This window comes from Limulus polyphemus, unplaced genomic scaffold, assembly GCF_000517525.1.
Source record: "Limulus polyphemus unplaced genomic scaffold, Limulus_polyphemus-2.1.2 Scaffold65, whole genome shotgun sequence".
Lineage (NCBI taxonomy): Eukaryota > Metazoa > Arthropoda > Merostomata > Xiphosura > Limulidae > Limulus > Limulus polyphemus.
Window position 1 is genome coordinate 838769 of NW_013665675.1, and position 21925 is coordinate 860693.

The window sequence follows — 21925 nt, forward strand, 5'->3', positions numbered from 1 at the left end:
ATGTCATTTCTTATTTTTTCAACATTCTGAGTGTACATCAAAAAATTAAGTGATAAATATTAAGATTAGTATTAATTATAAATATTATTATGAAATCGTGTACTTCTATATGAAAACTGCTTTAATGTTCGTTGATCTTTTACTATCAAACGTTTAATAAATATGCGAAATTACAATGAAGTTTCAGTATGCAGTAGGAGCGTTTGAAGTGTGGAAAATATTTCAATTCGTCTTTCAAACACTTTTGGCTTATCTACTCCAACAAGTTTTCATAATGGTAAGACCGATATCTTTAAATAATATTATCTCGTAGCAATTTAATTTATTCCTGCAAAATGCTCTTATTTCGCACAATCAACATTTTTATATCTTACGTTATTCCTACTTATATTCCTTTTTTTCATTTGTTAATTCAAATTTTTACTTATGCCCCATCTATCTTATTTTTCTAATATTAACTTTTACTTGTTTGTTATTTAACGGCTTTCCAATGCGGCTGCTTGAGTATCTTATTTCTGTGTCGAGAAAAATTTAAGAAAGTTCTGTCTATTTGTTTTTCAAGAAAGACACATTGGACTATCTGCTGTATACATCGCCACGAATAAAACCTTGGATTTTAGTGGTGTAAGTCCGTAAAATTACCGCTGTTATACGGAAAAAAGATATTTTACTCCAATTTCTCAAAATATGACACAGAAATGAAATTAAATGTAGCCCACAGTTTTCCTTTTTGTTTGAAAACGAGATAATTTTGTGTCAGACTTAATTTACGGAAATATTTTATTGTTATATATTCGGCGCATATATCACAATAAACTTCTTCAGATAATACGGATTCGCTAAGATGTTGAAGATAAATTCATAACAGTGACACGTGTATTCAAAAAAACGTAATATTATGGTAACTTAATAACTAAAATGTTCACATTGATAGTTTCAAGCGCTATATAATTGTACCGCTGACACCTATTATATGACTCATTCATAATAAGTTTTAATACTGCCTTTCTCATTTTGTATAATAAGTTTGTTTCATGAACAATATATTTGTTTAGTTGCATACAAACCATTCGCTGCTTAAAAAAAAACATCCCTGCAATATTATTTGTTTCTAGCATACCAACAATATTAAATAAAGCATGCAGTGTTATGATTTTAGCTATTTCTTGTATTTGATGTCTGAAAATATAAATATATGGTTAAAATCACTATAAGGGAAAAATAATTAAGTTATGCACTTTGTTTTACTAGCTTATTTCAAAATGACATATCTTCTTTTTAAACCACTTATTCATGTCAGAATAACCGTATTTTTAAATAAAACTTTTTTTTTTACATTTATTTGAACGTATCGTCTTTGTTTTTATTATTTGTGTGTGTGCATCGTATTTGCAGGGGAAAACGATTCAATTAATTTATTATTTTTGAAGCTTATGATAACATTGAGGGAACTCTGTTATTAATTCAGTTTTAGATGCAATTTCAAAAACCAGGGGTTTGAAAAGAAGCACTTGAGCAAAAATCATTTTTCATTATCGAACTTTTACATAAAATCCGAAGTACGTTGGTACTTAGATGATTTAATCAAACCAGTAAATTATATTTGCATAATGATAGGACTATAATTAAGGTGTAAATATGATAATTGTTAGCCTGTTAGCGTGCATACAAGAAATAGTAGACAATGAAGTGAGTATCAAGTAATACTGTTTATTTTTCTTGTACAAGTTTATAGATAAGTAGTAAAAAAAGTAACAAATGCAGATCCTAACAATACGTTGAATTTAGATTCATCAGAGAGCAATTAAAACAACTTCTTAGAAACGCACTTGAGACACGTATGAAAGCTTTTTTCTAAGATTAATGTTCCCTATGTATCTAATTAAAAAAGCAAAAAAAGAGAGCAATTACTGAATCAAGACCGTTATTCACAATGCGTCAGACCCGATTCTTCAATTTTCATTATATAAGCTGTAGCTCGCTAGATGGCACTAGGGGAATCATTTCTTTTTTTTTTCAAGTTTGGAGAGAGAACAGCTCTCCCGCCTACCTGCCTGCCTCATTAAGCTTTCAGTCAGTGGTGGTCTTCTTGAGTGCACGCTGTGCGGTAAGGCATTACGAACTTGGTAGCGGGTGCCTGACAATCTTGTTAAGTTGTCTACTCTGTGTGATGGTTTGATTCTTTTCTTATCACGAAAAGTATAGCTGAATTCAAAAGATATTTCTTGGCCCAAGCTTGACCACTCAAACTGCTGTATTAAAATACCTAAATTTCATGACCAATTAAAATAAGATGGAATATTACGCTGCTCAAGAAATTATATATTTTTTTCTATTTTGCTTGTATTGTACGTACCCATAAAGCCTCAGTAAAGTTTATTTAAACACTGGCAGTTACAAAACGCATTTGCTGTTAAACAACAGACTAATGCTTGCGTGTAAGCAACTTAAAGTATAATTAACAATCAAGTAAAATACCGTCAGTATTCGTGGAAATGAGGAAAACTCGTCACTTGTTCATAGGTTTTGCTGTTATCTGTCTTATTTCTGCTGACTGTTTAGGACAAGAAGTGGGTAAGTAAAACCCATTGTTTATTAAGATTTGTTCAGTAAATTTAAAATAATACATGTATGTTTACAATAGCTTTACTATTACATAGTATGAATACTTTGCTGCAAGCGTTGCTGTGTCTTTACATTTCTATAAGAAAACTACAATAAAAGAGGAATAACTTGTGCGAGTTTCACACATTTAGGTAGTTTCTTAAACTATCGGAAGAGAACTTTTAATGCATCGAAACTGCACTGCAGTCTAAAAAAAAGAATAACAATCTAGCAAACAATACACTGCAATCAATAAATGCTAAAAGGTTTATTCTGCTCAATAGAAAAAAAAACAAATAGAATAAAGAGCAACGTTATTTGTTTGCCTCGCGTAAACTTTACAGTTGTAGGTTAAGTCTTGTAATTTTTTTTTTGTATAAATCGACTCTATCCCCATGGATTGTTTATTGATAGGATGTGCTTGTTTTTGTTTTTGTAATGCTGTAATATGCAAACATGCAAGTTGAATGCCAGTTTCCAAGCTACTCCCGTTTAACCCACTGGAAGTAGTTTAGACGAGAACTTGTATTCGTTCTGTAATTGATGGCATACATGCCAGCGGTATTTTAGGAACATTTCCTGGAAATATTTTGCGAGAAACTGGAGAACAAGGATACACGTAACATAAAGTGATGACTGTGCAGGTCACTAGTTTATTGATGTATAAAGCATAACTATTTACTTACATATATATATATGTATATAATGCAATTATATATGCATATATTTCTTGATTATAATGACTCGTGACTCATGAAGTTACACTACGTAGTTTGTCTGCCCTCTTACAAAGGCCTCTATTTTTCTTAGATAAAGTAAAAAGCTATTCGCTTCCTTCACTTTGGTTGTAGCAGATAAAAATCAATACTAAACAAATTCTCCGTTCTAAGGTAGTCAGAAATATATTTTTGTATGTTAGTACAATCTGTATTTTTAGTTTTTCTATTTTGCTTAAAGCATTTGTGTACTGATAACCCAAGAGGTGTAAATTTTAACAGTGACTGTGAATGTTTATAACTTGTGGTCTTATGCAAAAGGTACATTTATTTTGCATTTTGAGGCATTTACGTGACATTTATGGGAAAATTATTATTAACTTTAAACTTTGCTTGAAACCACAGTATAGATGTATTGATATTTGTGCTACATAGCAAAGTTAAATATGTCTTCGAAAAAGAAAATCATATCAACTATAAAGAAACATTTTTTTATATCTTTGAAGTACTTTCTGGATATAATAATTAAGTAACTGGTCTATAAGGCATAGTTTAAATAGCATTTTTAGTAAAATTATATTTAATAGTAGTTGTTAGTTTTGCTGTTACTTTTCTGCTTCATTTTGGCGTTCCTTTTCATTTAATCGAACAAATATAATGGAAGACAGATAATGAACAACTTAGGGCCGGATGTAGTTAGATGGTCAACGTATTCTAACTGTGAATCTGAGGATTCATAGTTCATGATCCGTTACCACAACAAGGCGCTTCGCGCTTTGAGGATCTGGGTGTGCTCTAAGGATGACAGTCAACTCCCAGTATTCGGTCAGATAAGAGTAGCTGAAAAGTTAGCGTTGGTTGCTAGAGACTAGCTACCTTTCTTCTAGTTTATTATTTCAAATTATGGACGGCTATGCGCAGATGGCGTTTATGTAGATTTGCGCGAATTTTCTTAAGAAACCTCCAAGCTTAATAAATAAAGTTACATGTGCATTTTATTTAATAAAGTAACCCTTGTGTATTGTTATAATGTTTGAGCGATTGTGCCAACGTCATTTAGCTTATGATGGTTTTGCTTAAAGGTATGTAGTTGTCGTAAATCACTTCGTTTTTACTGTTTCGCTGAAAGTAAGGCACACCAGTTTATCTATTTAAATGAAAGTTTTGATAATTTCCTCCGAAACGCAGGTGAAGGAGGTTATGATTTCACTCCTGTGTGTGTGTGTGTGAGTGTTTGTCAGCAAGATTTCTCGAAAATGGCTGAATGGATTTGAACGAAAGTTGGTATACACTTGGACTATGAACCAACTAAGAAATGATTAGTTTTGGAAGGTCAAGAAAATCTAAAAGAAAAAAGTCCCTGTCTATTAATATGGGAACCGATTTTATACACTATTTTTACACTCTAACTCAGTCAAAAATCATCGGATTTTGATGAAACTTGGTGGATTTATGTATAATATTATTACTCATTGTCCTGCCAAAAATTGTCTGTGTCCGATGATAACGACGGACACATTTTTGTATTTTCTGAGAGGCCGAATATGATCGACGCTGCGTGGCGGAGGTATGCGCTCTTCTGAGTACCCCTCTAATTATAACATACGATCGAAATGCGTAATAAAACTTTAAAATATGACATCCGACTTCTGTGTACATTACACTTGCATATGCGTACATCAATAGATAATTTGTTTTTTACAGCAAAACAACAATGGGCTATCTGCTGTATCCACCGCGGGGAATCAGACCCCGGATTTTAGCGTTGTAAGTCCTTAGACTTACCGTTGTCCCATCGGGAGATGTAAATAGATACACTGATATGGTTATATGAAGTGTTTTTTCAAACCCCCACCTTCAAGCCATATTAATTTCCAACATAAATATAATTAATTCACATAAAAACAAAGGTTTGCAAGCTATCCTCCATAGCTCTAACTCGATGAAAAGATGTTTAAGTTAACAAGAAGACATGTATTATAATATATGGTCATTTGTTTTAAAGCATCATGTCGTGTTTTGAGCAATATGTTATCGATTATCTGGGAGTTACTTCGGATCTAAAATAACACCATGTATGATGTTTTTGTGACAATTTTATCGTCAACGCCTTTAAAAAGAGAATAAAGAAATACAACACTGTCAATCATTATAAATATACTGGGTGTGGGAGTTAATGTGAGGCATAGGAGAAACAAGAGAAAAACGCCGAAACAACTGTAGATAGGAAATTGTATCAAGCCTTAATTTGATACAACTGCTATACTTCCCAGCTAGCATATGACATTTCTATAATGTTGCTGAATAGTTGTGCATTAGTAAAACCCTACTGGTGGAGGGTTGTTGCATGGTGATTTATATGCGAGATGCAATTAAACCGTGTTTAATGTAGGGTACGTGGGAGCTCAAGGCTTGTGGCATGCGAAAAACTAATGCACAACTATTCAGCAACGTTGTAGAAACGTCATGTGTTAACTGGGTTATTTCTCATTGTCTTTGTTTATTTTGTTACTAAAATACATACTAATTTATACAAACTATATGACAAAGTAACTTATATTTATTACCGTTGTAGTTATATTTAGTTGATAATAATGAATATATAATATAAGACAAAATAACTAATCACCTTCATTACTGTACAATGCTCATCATTTACTTTAAAAATGTCACAAAAATGAATGCAATTACCTACTACTACTTATATTAATTAAGGGATGAATTTAGAAAAGCAAATAACAGTCGATATTCAAAGCATGGGTGTTTGCAGAAAAAAAAAATTGAAATTGAAGAGAAAAAAAAAGAATACAAGCAATTATGATAAACAATTTTTATTGTTAACTAAGGATGTTACGTTATAGTAGGTAACCACTATACAGCTTTCCAGTCATCACTGGAATACCTAAACCTGCTTTTAAAATGGTCAGACTAATCTCACATTATAAGAAAAGTATTACCGGTTTCTTGAAACTTCTTCTTTCATTATGCTTAGCCTGATGATCATGATTAGGTACTATTACCTGACATTTCAGTTTTCTTACAACAAGCTTCTGTGTAGGATATCGAAGTTAATCTTTGAACAAATATATTTCCCAGATCCTTCGCTATTCATAAATATTGGCTTCTAAAATAACGTTTAAGCAAACTCATGTCACACATATTCATTGGATCTGTATTGGATGACTTGATAGGTACATGGTCGAACAATATTATTCTGGTTTTGGTTTCTTCACGAAATCATTCGTTGATTTCGTAGTGTGTTTTCATCAACTTCCAATTCTTGTTTATTATCTTACGAGAAGATATACACTTGTTTATTATCTTACGAGAAGATATACACAGCTTCCATGTAATGACTTCTTTAAGTCGTAGGATTCTTTTCCGTAAGCGTAACATTCACTTTGTAGATGAAGGTGTTGGTCTGAAGTGTGTTAAAACATGGTTTCTAGGCGTGAAGTGTGTTAAAATATTGTCCCCAAACGTTCGCTTTTGTGTTGTTTGCATAGAGAACACTGAAGGCTTTTTCCACGGTTGGTCTGTAGTTAAGCACAAAGGTACATAAAGGACTATCTCTACTCTGCCCACTACGGTTATCGAAACCCGATTTCTAGCGTTGTAAGTCTGCAGACATGCGCCGCTGTGCCATTGGGGGGCGACTTTTGATTGGACATCGATTAATATTTTCACTGTATGCAGATTCCTCTTCGGAAAGATGTTGTTGTTTTCGTCGTACAAAGCTAAACAATTTCTTATCTGCACTTTGCCATCACGTGAAATCGAACCCCGAATTTCAGCGTTGTAAGTCCGTAAATTTATAGCTGATCCACAGAGGTACTTTTCGCAAAAGATTTCTATATTCCTTCAGCAATAAACTACTTGTGGCATCACTGCGCTGTGAATTAAATGTGAAGGTAATCGAAATAAGTCGTTGAAATAATACGCGATTAATATTTTGTATAACGTAAGTAAAACAAGTTGCCAAATTAAAAGTAGATTAAATGTGCTTAATTTTGTCAATAATTATATTTTCATGTTTTTGTATGGTATTTTATACTTTTTTTGAATTTTGAAATTGTCATTCTTTGGTGGTACTTGGTGCAAGTTCTTGAATTTTTTTGCAGACCTATTTAATTAATATTCTTGGGACAGTTGCTAAAACACCGAAAATTCAGTTTCACAAAAAAAACTAAGTTGTTTCGTGCTGATTTTTTTTCTTTACAGTGAATGCACCTTATCAAAATTTTATATATATTATTGTCAAGTTGCATAAGCTTCTAGATTAGATAAAACATTAGCGAGATTATTCGTGTTATCAGATCAATGAGGACACGTTCTATCGTCCAGATGTTTTCTTTGTTGTTGTTATTGTTTTGTTTTTTTTAAGTAGTACTTTACCTTGAAGGCATTGTATCCTGACGGACCGCAGCAATTATGAACAACGTACAATAGCGTCTCACACAATTAGCACCTGAGACAAGGCTTTCGCTCGTGGATGTTAACAAGAAAAAGCTAGTTTGATGAAGAAAAATGATAAGATTAGGAGATCCCACAATCTCGAAGTTGATGTAACAACTCCAGTGTTTATTGCGCGTAACACTGATTGGTGATGAATTGGGAGGATACTTGTCCGATATACTGCTTGATAGCGGGAATGCTTATAACAGCCAGATGCATTCTGTGTAAAAGTAATTTCGGATATGCGTAGCGCCATCCTGTGATATATAATGAATTAGTATTATAGCAATTTTGTAAATCAACCTGTATATTTCTATGATATAGAATATATACAGACATTAGTTAATTACCAAAGTAGAGCAGTGTTGGTCAAGCATATGTCCTTGAAAATAACATTTTATAACTTATGAACTTATTTTCTTTATAATAATATGATTGCTTAAAGAGATTCTTAAGTTGTATTTTCTTTGCTTAAGCATATTTGAATTAATGAACAAAAAACGGGTTTTCTAAAACTTATTTAAGTTATGATCAGTTTGAAACTGTCTACAAGAGTTAACTCAGAAGCGTTATTATGCAAAAATTATTTATATGATATATTCAAACATTTTTTACAAGTATTTTCAGTTTATTGAAATGATGATGCATAAAACAGTAGGGTAATTAGTTTTTATCTCGTGAATCTAAATGAAAGATCTGGCATTTATGACAATCCTCATAAATTTCCGGTTATGAGCAGTACTTTCTTTTTTATTATATAGGCAACATTCAGTTTGTGCAGTACTTTTTTTTTATTATACAGGCAACATTCAGTTTGAATACAAAGCTAATGAAACAAAAATATTCAGTGAGAATTCTAATATTTCTTTGAATTCTTGAGAGTACATATATCGTAGTGGAAAAGTAGAACTTTTTGTACAAGGTAACAAATATACGTTCTATTATAATACTCCATTTAGAATGTAATAAACAACGTCGTAATATAATACAAACAAATTCAAATTAACTTGTTTTATAATTTAAAGAAGAAATTAATTAATTAACTATTTGTACAGGACACATTAGGTCCAAAGTTTTTATTAAGAGTAGCCATCATCTAATGATTACGTGTAAACTTTATATGTTTAATTACTGTAATATTAACAAATAGAACATGCTTATTATAATAAATTATATAAGTTCTTTGAAAATTGGTTATTATTATATGGTAATGTAATATTTCAAACACAACCTTTCATGTTTAACATCCTCATCGTTGAGTGCATTTTTCTTCAAGGAAGAATAAAATGTTTTGAGGATGCTTAAATATACTTCCATCATTGTTTTGTGGAATATATATATATTCATTTTTCCAGCTATTAGGGAAAGTTGAAAAATAATCATAGATACCGTTTTTCACGAACGTTGCAGGCAGGATTCCGCCAATTCGATAACGTTGTTGGTCAACCATCACCTTCTCCTTGAACAGTATAAACAGTATATTGAAGCAAGTAGCTAAACTTGAATATATGGAAGAACTCTATTATAACAATTTTTCCATTTACTTAGCTGATAATACCAACATTTATCTGTGTCTGCTTTTACATAATTTAATATTATAAATTGTTGTTTTCGGCAACGTTGTATTTTACACACTACCATATGTTTACGTTTTTTGTAAATTACTAAAAGTATATATGAACTGAACAAAGTAAACTTAAGAAATAAACAATAACAGAAATATAAGGCACTAATATTTATTTGTTTATTTGTAGCTAAGCGCAAAGTCACACAATGGGCTATCTGTGCTTTGCCCACTACGAGTATCGAAACTTGGATTTTGGCGTTATGAACCTTCAGACTTACCGCTCTGCCACTGGGGGGGGGGGCAAGGCACTAGCGACAGAATTATAGCATTGCAGTATCATAGATTACAGCGTGAAATACTAAAATATATATTAGATTTTGACTGCCAAAATGATCATTTCCAATGCCTGAAACAATAACATACTGTCAAAACACAGATTATGTTTTGTATAAACACGTTATAGCTCATGCTTAGTTGAATTTTCTTCATTTGTGAATCTGTGAAAGTACCATTCATACACAAATAATATATATATATATATATAAAAGTTGGTAACTAAACCTAACACGTTTCTTTGAATCATCGTAATCCATTTAATACTTCTTATTTACCCTTATCGTAATTGTTTGTATAAGATATTTAACTTATACACCTTTTTCTGGATAATGATGAAAAATTAGTTATTCTGTTGACTATCATACGTAATCTGTAAACGTGTGTATTTGTAATTTTCTTGCAATCCCTATAGTTTTAAGTCTTCCTGAATAGAAACGTTGATGATTTTAAATTATTGGGAAAATAGTGTTTTCTGTGAAATCTTATCGATCATTAATGTTATTAAATAGAAGTCTGTGCCTTTTCTGTGAACCCCTTTTTTTTTGTTTCTAATGATCAGAAAACCAAACGGACACAAAAAAGTATACAGAAAAATTTCAATCTTATCAATACTAATTGTGTCGAATGGATAGGGTAACTTGTAAACAAATAAAATTAATCAACAATAAATTTGAAAAGTTACCTTTATTGTGTGAATAGTGAGTGAGTTTAGGACAACTGCCAGCCACGAGATCCGAGTAGTCCAAATTCTCAAAAGAAAACTTGATACGTGTACTTTAAAAGAGGATTGTCTAGATTTTAAAACCAAAAGGCCGTTTACAATGTTCATTTCCATTCAGTAACTATTTAGTAATTAAATTGCTAATAGCCAATGTTATATAATAACATATACGTAAATTTAAGAACTCATTTGTAATATTGTTTATTATATTTCTTTTATCAAAGCTAGCGTGGTGCCCATGACCTATCTAGTCAAAAGTTAACCACAAAAAGGCGGCAGTTGTTTAACAGCAATTGTCCACTGACAGTTGTCCTATACCGACAATTGTTTTAACGGCAGTTGTCCTGCTCCCGTGAATAGTGAAGTGGTGTAGACTGTATCATTGCTTTCAGTATAGTATGAATAGTGATGTGGCGTAGACTGTATCATTGCTGTCTTTATAGTATGAATAGTGATGTGGCGTAGACTGTATCATTGCTTTCAGTATAGTATGAATAGTGATGTGGCGTAGACTGTATCATTGCTGTCTTTATAGTATGAATAATGAAGTGGCGTAGACTGTATCATTGCTTTCAGTATAGTATGAATAGTGATGTGGCGTAGACTGTATCATTGCTTTCTTTATAGTATGAATAGTGATGTGGCGTAGACTGTATCATTGCTTTCTTTACAGTATGAATAATGAAGTGGCGTAGACTGTATCATTGCTTTCAGTATAGTAGGAATAATGAAGTGGCGTAGACTGTATCATTGCTTTCTTTATAGTATGAATAGTGCTGTGGGGTAGACTGTATCGTTGCTTTCTTTATAGTGTAAATAGTGATGTGGCGTAGACTGTATCATTGCTTTCAGTATAGTATGAATAATGAAGTGGCGTAGACTGTATCATTGCTTTCAGTATAGTATGAATAATGAAGTGGCGTAGACTGTATCATTGCTGTTTTTATAGTTTGAATAGTGAAGTGGTGTAGACTGTATCATTGCTTTCTTTATAGTGTGAATAGTGATGTGGCGTAGACTGTATCATTGCTTTCTTTATAGTATGAATAGTGATGTGGCGTAGACTGTATCATTGCTGTCTTTATAGTATGAATAGTGATGTGGCGTAGACTGTATCATTGCTTTGTTTATAGTATGAATAGTGATGTAGCGTAGACTGTATCATTGCTGTCTTTATAGTTTGAATAGTGATGTGACGTAGACTGTATCATTGCTTTTCGCCTAGAGTATTTACCAAAAATGACCGATAAAGATTTTCTTCAAAATTATTTTTAGCTGTTATTAACTAAATCAGAAAATCAAAGAACGTAATAAAGACGAAGTGGTTTCTTGGTAGTTGTGTAGTAGAACAAGTTGATATATTTAAATTTTACGAATAACTTCTAACTGCAACTAAACTAAAAGATATGTGCATTATATCCCCTGCATCATGGCACAACATCATTGTTATTATCCTATCTATCCACCTTTCTGAGGGCAATATAATGAAAATTATTGCCCAGCATGTGGAGTTCTTTTTTTTTTGAGTTAATTTGTTTGGCTTGTTTTTATTCCTTTTTATACCACTTGCTAAAAATAATTTAAGTTTGACTCTATGTTTAGTAAATAATTGATATTGTTTGTTATTTATTGGTAATTTACTTGACAGATATAGTTAAGGCTACCCTTGTAGCTTCTTTTTCGCAATTTCCGACAAATGTGAGTTATTCAAGTGTAGGTGCTCGTTTTACAAATACTGAAAAGCAAATATTACAGTATCCACAGCTTCAAAATAAAAACTTAACTTCAGGAAATATTTATTCTAGAACGTATATATAATTATAATACCAACATTAGAAAGTACTAACCATGGGTCCTTTGAGAGCACCAGAGTTTCCCACCTCAAGTTATATCTGCTTCACGTGCAGCTGAAGAACTATTTGGCATACAATAGAATCACATGAAGAGATCATGACGAACTTATTCAAACCCATATATTTAACTGCAGCATAGCGACTCACAGACTGGGTCCGAGTTTTTTTCAAGCACAAACTTTTATCTCGTAGGTCCGTCATCTCTTGACCGACTTGAGATATAATTACGATTTTGGACTCAGGAGGTCAAACCCTTTCGATTGATGTGTTCGATCACGCTCAAGGTCTCATAGATTATTTTACTCTAATCCTGTCTAAAATAATTTCAATTTGAGGGTAGCCTGGTATATATCCTGATGAGTAATAAAATCGAATGAGGTATAATCGCGCCCCACGCTTGATATTGCGGCCGCTCAAAAATATAGCTAATAAAAATTTGTTGTCGTTCTGGATGAAGATATATTTATAACGCAATACCCAAAGTTATTGCAACATTTATTATGATCTCACGACACCTACTCCCCCCCCCCCTCCGCCTTACGATCCTCTTTTTTTGGGACGGAAATTCAGTTTGAGATACGCTACTCTAAACGGTCAAAATATCAGTAAAATCTTGTTAAGTGTATGTCTGTGCGTTTTCTTATAACAAAGCCACATCGGGCTATCTGCTATATTCACCTAGGGGAATCGGACCTTCTGATTTTAGCATTATAAATCCGAAGACTTAGCGCTGCCCAACAGGGGGACAGAATGTAAAGCACATGATAACTAAACCAATTAGTGAGGTTGATTATTTAGATTTAAGAATTAAAATGGCAGATGGTGTGGCTAATATTATTCTATTTGATAAAATAAATGAATGTAACGTTTTGATTTGCGGACTACTTTCTAATTGTTTGTTTGAAGTTAAGCACAAAGCTGCATAATGAGCTATCTGTGCTCTGCCCACCACGGATATCGAAACCCGGTTTCTAGCGGTATAAGTACGCAGACATACAGCTGTACTACTGCTGGGGGGCTACTTTCTAATAATGTAGCTCCATATAATTCAGTTCCGTTGAAAGTGTGATAATTTATCAACTTAAAGTATATGGAAAATGTTTAATAAGTATATTATATTACTATTTTTATTGACTGGAAAATTCAAAGAAATGGATTTAAATATGACCAACTTGTAAATATTTGTAAGTTATCTTATAAAAGAAATGTAAATGTGCTTAAAAGTGTTGTTGATATTGTTTCTCAATTTATATCAATTTTAAGTGTGAAAAGCGTAGTAGTGTATTATCACAATACACATTTAAAATAATGTATCACTCACGTACATTTGATATTGAAAGTCTCCACTGATAGTAATTAAGTAGATTTGCTGACATCGTATTTGCTAAAAGCTAAAAGTTGAGATAATTGGTTGAGTAACATTGCTTAACATTGAACTAAATTGGTGGATGAATTATGTATTTTTACATATATGAGTGAATGCAACAATAAGTTGTCATTAACGGTTCTGGAAAAGCTTATTTTAAGCATTTTTGTTAATCTGTGTTTACATAATTTGAATATATTATGTAAAGCATAATCATCAATATCGTTTAGAGGTTTTCATTCGACACCACATTAGGATGGTTTTAAATGTAGTATTAAATTAATACTTACTACACCATCAGTACTGTGTACGGTTTTTAGGAGATCAGTGAGTAGCTGTTTGATTCGGAGCTTTGTCACTTTGAGCATCTAATTCACAATCGTTTTATACTTTCAATTGTGTTTCAAAGTTCTGAGTGAAGTTCATGAAATATAGATTAGGAATAGGGTATTTGTGGAATTTAAGCTTCATTTGTACTATCGAATTGCAAAACTTGTGTATCAAAGAAAATGGTTTACTTTGCAATATGTAGAAAATGTTTTCACGTTTGCTTTCAATTTTCAGTGTTATAGTACCATAGTTTTACTAATAAAACACTATTAAGGTTCGTGTCTAACTGTATAACGTTTTATTTCTCTTAATACCTTTAAATCTATCTACTACTGAAAGGCGTTATCAACATGTATTATGTTTTCACTTCACGAAAGAAGTTTGACAAATGTTAATTGGATAACGAAAATAATAAGAGTTGCAATAAATAATTTAATTTTTTTCCCTCCTGTCGATTCTCTCTCATTTGATGCAATCTCCAAATTTGATGCACCAATTGGATATAATTGAGCGTCTTGCTGATAATCGCATCACAAAGCTCATGGGTTCTTCGGTCTATAGAATGGTGCGAACGGCAATCAAACTAAAAACCAAAGAAATTTGGCGAGATTGAGTTTTCCAAGGGAACGAGGCCAACGTTTTAGACTTTGGAGTGGAAATAAGACGAGCTTTGAATCTGAATTATTATTCAATTCATTATATTCTCTTTATAGAATGGTTTGTTTGTAATTAAGCACAAAGCTACACAATGGGCTATCTGTGCTCTGCCCAACACGGGTATCGAAACCCGGATTCTAGCGTTGTAAGTCCGCAGACATACCGCTGTGCTACTGGGAGGCTTTTATAGAGTGAGAAATATACATTTTATGACGTTATATGTGGAGTTTTAAGGTTAGAAAGCTGTTAGAATCGTTTTAAACATTAAGAGATTTATTTACTAAGCGAAGTTCTAATTATGAGCAGTGTTCTGTGAATTCATTATATCATTAGGAACATATTTTGTAGATTGAACAGCCATTTTATTAGTATCACATACTCCTATTTATGTGAAATTTGCAAAATATGCTGATCATTTCGTATGGGAAATGAGTGGTTAAGCCTACAAATGTAGAGAAGTAATTCTATCATAGTGTGCAAGACAATAGGATAGATCAAGGATCTTTGCTACTTTCAAAAAGACGACATAACTGGATCCTATTTACCAAGGTCACTTAAAAAAAAACTATTTCTTTGGTTGACTGTTCAATGTATCCGTCATCAGTCTATCACGCGTGTTAATCGAAATGGAATACGTCCAATGCTAGGAAGGACTGTGGCTGTCAACTGCTGGCGACAGACAGAGAGAATATGGCTAGACAGGCTTATCGAATACTACAAACGTTAATCAGTGTTCCAATTGACCAAATTCTTCAACACTTGTCATGACTGGACTACTTCTTCTGTACCATGTAAATAATGTTACAATGACAAGCCATGTAACATCGTACAACACTTTCAAAAATCACTTTTCTGGTCTTCAAACATAAAGGTAAATGTTAGTGATGCTTAGAACACAAACAGTAAACAGTCTATTACTAAAAGCATGTGTTTTATCATGGTTAATTTTATGATTTACTGTATGATATTACAATAAAAAATGGTTAAAACCACATGAGGCACTTTATTACCACATGAGGTACTTTATTTTACTGGTGTTATTCCGAAAGTTTTTGAAGTATTGTAGTGGTATAGTTGCGCTAACGTAAAAAGGGTTGTCTTTTTACTTCAATTAGAAGCACGAATAACTTTCTGAGTGTATATATATGTCATGTCTTATCTAAAAACATGGCATATTCGCCTCAGAGAATGAAGACTTCTTAAATATGACAATATAACAAGTCATTGTAGTGGTATTATCTGAAATCGGTTCGAACATAATAATTCATCCCTAGGCAACATTTGTGAAACAACTGCAGTCAACGAATAATTCTGGACATATCAGTTTCAACTGAACAACACATTTTTTCCGTAATCTTCTGAGTTAAATGTATTAGCCCCCCAGTGGAACAGCGGTATGTCTGCGGACTTACAACGCTAGGAACCGGGTTTCGATACCGGTGGTGGGTAGAGCACAGAAGTCCATTATGTAGCTTTGTGCTTAACTACAATAAACAAACAAACAAATGTATTATCTTGATGAAATGTGTTTCAACCCGACGTTAGGTAAGCGTAAAGCTACACAATGGATTATCCATGTTTTTCTCACTAAGAAAATGGAAACCCGGATGTTAGTGGTGTGAACTTTCAGATTTATCGCTGAATCACTAGAGAGGCGAAGTCATAATTAATAACCACTTATAGTATAGATATTTTGTTTCGTAACACGTTTACTTCCAGATAATAAATGAAAACTAGTAATTAAAGAAATTCAAAGTTAGTGTGCTTTGTTAAATTTGTGTTTGTTAAATTGTGTAAAATTGAAAAGGATAATCAGAACTGGGTGTGCTTATTTGTTACTATACGCCTCGGTTTAAATAAAAATAAACATGTGAAACACATAAAGTTATTAACAATTTGTTTTTAATTCTCATTTTTACGCATTTAAGGTAGGGATGTATATAATCTACTTTCTGTTAGACACTAACGACATTATGATAACAGCGTTGAGTAGTTACTTTATCTAGAAAATAATCACGTAAACAAAATATAATTGAGAAATAATGCACGAAACCTAAAAATTATAATCGAAGTTATATTACTTCAAAATTATAGAACGACGAAAATTTGAATTAGTCACGCCCATGACGGAGAAATAAAAACAAAACTTCAGATTAGAACTCCGCGCTTGTGATTTTGTAAATAAATATTTAAAAAAAATAATATGTCACATGGAGAGAATGTACTCATTAAAGATGTGTTGAAACAATAACTAACTCAGGAAACACGTAACTTAACCTAAGATAAAAAAAACAAAAGAATGTGGTATATTATTTAATTGATTCACATTAAAAGATTAAACAGCAGCAGTAGTTTTGTGAAAAGAAGTAACCAAACTAGTTAACTATTTTTGCACAAACCTAGTTATTAATTTAATTTGTGATCGCTACGAGACATGAGATATCTGAGAAATTATCAAAGTACTAATTTACTACTGATTATCTAAGTGTTTTAAAACAATATAACAAACGCGGTAACGTAAAATACAAGGAAACAAATATTAAACAACATATATATATATATATATAAATAATATACGTTTTGCCTTAATATTTATACGAAACATACGAAAAACAGGTACGTCACGAAGAATAACATTTTATATCAAATATTGCTTAGTGATATTGCTTATCTTAAGGTGAAGATAGTTCAGAGATAAATCCTTTGACAAGGAGGCGTGAGTTATGCAAATATGACCTTGGCGCTGAGTTCTTGAAACTTACCCTTTCATTAAGTCGGAAGTCTTGTTTTCAAAAGTATAATGAAACTGTATGAACAATCGGAAAATTCTAAACTTAGTACCGCCCACTGATGGGTGGTGGTCCCAATTTGTTTTCATGCGCCTACTTAGGAAGACGTACAACTAGAATTAAGCAAATCGTTTTGACGTATGGAGCAAGGTGTATTCCTCTAAGACAGAACATTACACATTTAGGTTCTTTTGATTCATTTTGTAAAGAATAAATACCTAACAATTATTACTGCGGACGACAGTCGCTAGTGCAGTGAAATTAAACAATGCGACAAATAAAACATCAACAGTTAAAGTTCATTTTTTCTTGTACAAGAGCATATAAATATTATTTTATCGTGTTTAATTTGTGATCTCGTATTGTATTTTTTATTTAACATCATAATTTATGCATCGTCAACAATATCTTATTAAATTGTAAGTTCAATTCTTATAAAAATATGTTTTTTTTAATTTTCGCGCAAAGCTAAACGAGGGCTATCTGCGCTAGCCGTCCCTAATTTAGCAGCGTAAGACTAGAGGGAAGGCAGCTAGTCATCACCACCCACCGCCAACTCTTGGACTACTCTTTTACCAACGAATAGTGGGATTGACCGTCACATTATAACGCACCCACGGCTGAAAGGGCGAGCATGTTTGGTGTGACGGCGATTCGAACCCGCGACCCTCAGATTGCGAGTCGAGCGCCCTAACCACCTGGCCATGCCGGGCCCAAAAATATATGAAATTTACCTTATGTCGTTTGACGAAGTCTATGAGAATTAAAATTTCTTATCTATAAATAAAGTTATCATGTTAGAAAGTACGATAATTAATTACCTGAACGATTGTTTACATTCTTGCCCAGTTAATTTGCAGGCAGATTTTTTGTTTGTTCATTAAATGCAAACTGCAAAAAGTGTCATTCACAGATAGTCTATCCTACTGATTACATAAGTATTGTAAAACAATATAACAAACTCAGCAGTAACGCCATATATAGAAGAAAACAAACATTAAGCTACACACATATATATACATATATATATAGATAATATACGTTTTTGCCTTCATATTTGTACCAATCAAATCAGTAAATTCAATAATAATATGCACACTAGCAGCTTAATGACTGCGAATTTATTTTTAAAACAGAATCATATTTAACATAGAATACCTTCATATATTTACCAATCAAATCAGTAAATTCAATAATAATATGCACACTAGCAGTTTAATGACTGCGAATTTATTTTTAAAACAGAATAATATTTAACACAAAATACCTTTCATATATTTACGTAACAATTATTAGTCTATCCTAATTATGATCTCATAGATTAGGCTAGAAGGAAGACAGCTAGTAGGCAGCACTTACCGCCAACTCTCGGTCAATACTCTTGTCATATCGAATAGAAAGATTTAGCCGTCAACTTTATGGTGAACCTACGTACGGTTCTAAAGTGCGGAACGCCTGCTATTTTTTTTTTTAATGCCGAAACGGAACTAAAACCATCTATCACAAATTCATATTTCTCGCAAAATAATCATGCCCTACCTTTCAGGATGAGAAAGTGACCGAATGAAAATTCCGGCTTGAAATTAATGTAACTTTTACGTTGCGAATCTTATGGGTTTCCTTCGGTAAATTCAATAATAATATGCACATTGGCAGTTTAACGACTGCGAATTTATTTTTAAAACAGAATAATATTTAACACAGAAGACCTTTATATATTTCAGATATGCGTCCTCTTTCATTATTGTAACGACTGTGATCAGAACGCGAATGTTTGATGTGTCGGACAGTTGATCTGATGTGTCGTGATTCGCGTCCGGTACAGGCAAAAAGGAAAAAAAAAACATCCACTTCACTTTGGGATTTTGGGTGAGTTATGGGAGTGATAATTAAATTCAGGATTTCTTTGTTTCTTTCAGCCCAAAGCTACACAATGAGTATGTGTGCTCTACCAACCTCAGGCATCGAAATCCGATTTTTAGCGTCGTAAGCCCGTATACTTAACGTTGAGTCACTGAGGGTGTCCAATTATTCGGTCTAACAAGATTAAATCAAGATTTGGAAGTGGTGGGCTAGCACAGATAGCCTTAGTTCAACTTTTCGAAAAATAAACGAATAAAAAGATGAAAAGAACAATAACAAATTGAAAATTAACCCATGTTTACGTCGTTGACCACCTCTTTATTGCTATTCTCTTATTACGACATCTAGTCCAATTATATATATATATATATATAAATTTGTAAATATTTTATAGAGAATGCTTTTTATAGGTCGAAATAAAATGCGTGTTGGTAGTGATGAGCATCTTTATATATTAAAAGTAAAATCTTACAGAAAACCGATAGTAATTTTGTGTTATTATATGTTGGCTTAATATACTTTCTTTGTGTAACGGTGTTTATGTCAGCTTACAATGCTCCATCCTGAAACTTAAAATATTCAAAAAAGTTTTCCGAAAAATAGAAGGAGAAATTACACCCACAAACCTTCCTGCTACGTTAGTCAGAAATTTTACGTAACACTGAAATAAAGGGCACTTGTTGCTTTTAAGTTAATTATTGTATGAGAAACGAATCATGAAAATAATATTCTGTTTAGATTATTCAGATATTCACACTAATTACTGTATTCGTACAAACCTAGTCGAAAACTATCTGCGCTACCCCTCCCTAATTGTGAAGAAATATACTACAAAAAAGACATCTGGACTTATCGATTAGTGAGATCTGACCGCCCCTCTTATAACGTACTTACGGTCCCAAGGTGCAGATGACGATTTGTGTGTGTGTGTGATAACTATATGCAAAACTGGATCCGCAACTCTCTAGCCCGACACGTTAATCACTTTATATAAGGAACAAATAGTGAACTATGTGGTTAATTAACCCTGTTTTGATTTGAATTCAAACCTTATAGCATAAAAAATATCAACACCTTGATTTTTCATCGTATGCAAATAGTATATAATTTTTGTCATACCACATGTTTGTGTTGTTAAAACACGTTTTTCTAGCGGTGAATGCTATGATGTTAGTTAACTCCGTTGTTCAGATGGTAAAGTGCTTGCTTGGCAGACGAGAAGCACCAGGATCTATCCTTAGAGCTGTAAAAGATCGATTACCAAAGGAAGAAAATAGAGTCCACTGATAAGTGGTCATACCTCGCCGGTAACAAAGAATCAGTGGACACTAAAATACGGACCATTTTTCGATACACGTAAACAAATTACACAACAACACATAATAAGGTTAAAGTTAAGTTGAATTAAACTTTAAAGAATTGAAATTGAGCATAAAAAACTGGAGATATGAAACTAAACACGCTAATTAAAATGAGACAAACTGAAACAATTCGAACATGATAGAATTTTAACGATTGAAAATCAAGGCAAAACTGATCAAAAGATTCAGAGAAAATTAATTATGAAAGAAGTTCTGCTCCTCATGTTGGGGAAACCAATCAATACCACTGCTTGTGACGATTATATAAAGGACAACATCCAAGGGCTAAACACCTCGAGAAATTGGTGTAGTCATAACATTTATAGCTGCTACTACTCTTTTCGCGTGTCTATAATATATTTTATGGTTCCCAAGACACGAAATGTAGCAGAAATATTTCAATCTATGCATAAGTAGTTTCTTTATTATAAAATTATGACACAAATTAATTTCAGTTATTTAATGAAGAAGACATGTTTTAAGAATTGTGAAATTTCAGTGATCTTCTGGTACCTACATTGTATGTTGCCAGTTGCCCCAAAATGAACGTTTTTCAGTTACACAGATCATACGATAAATGACGAATGTGGCTTATTGAAGGTTCGAGTTTTCAAACTGTATTTTAATGAGTGCTTAGTTATTTGAAACTATTATTGTTTAAATTTAGTACTTCTCATAGGGATATATATATATACATATACTCTAATTTACATAATGTTATCATATACCTTAGATGGTGTACCAACCTTTTTTTTAAGCCTTTGTTGTGTAATATGTCAATTTTACGCTTCATATTGATTGGATGATTCTATTTCAAATACATTTTCGTGTTTGTTTGTTTGTAGTTAAGCACAATGCTACACATTCGTCTATCTGTGCTCTGCCCACCACGGGTATCGAAACCCGGTTTCTAGCGTTGTAAATACAGAGATCTATCTCTGTGCCACTGGGGGGCATTATAGTGTTAATGTTCTATATTTTAAAGGCTAACATGCAAGCGAATGTAAAATATTTTAAAATCTACTTAGTAATAATATTTCATTTGTATACCAACTTCTTTCTTCTGGTGCCAGGGCTTGAGTATTATTCAAATGTTTTTCAATTGTAACTAATATAATGCATTTCTTTGAAAATTTCAAAACCATTTCGTTGACTCAAAAACTGATATAATACCTATTAGTTAATAAATTTTGTCTCTAGCGACTTACGATGCACATATATTTGTGTTATTTTCACGTAGTGGTTACTTTAAAAAAAAAAAAAGGCCACGGCATGGCCAGGTGGTTGGGGCACTCGACTCGCAATTT

The 21925-nt window shown here is 32.5% G+C and overlaps 1 protein-coding gene across 1 annotated transcript in view; it reads left to right on the plus strand.

The window, feature by feature from the left end:
• The first annotated feature begins 2174 nt into the window (after positions 1-2174).
• LOC106465058 (nephrin-like) overlaps positions 2175-21925 on the plus strand; it is an 80830-nt gene continuing 61079 nt past the window's right edge. The window contains exon 1 of the mRNA XM_022393383.1: positions 2175-2574. Within this exon, the coding sequence (XP_022249091.1) occupies positions 2496-2574 (79 nt within the window). The 5' untranslated portion in view covers positions 2175-2495. The remainder of the gene's footprint in view (positions 2575-21925) is intronic.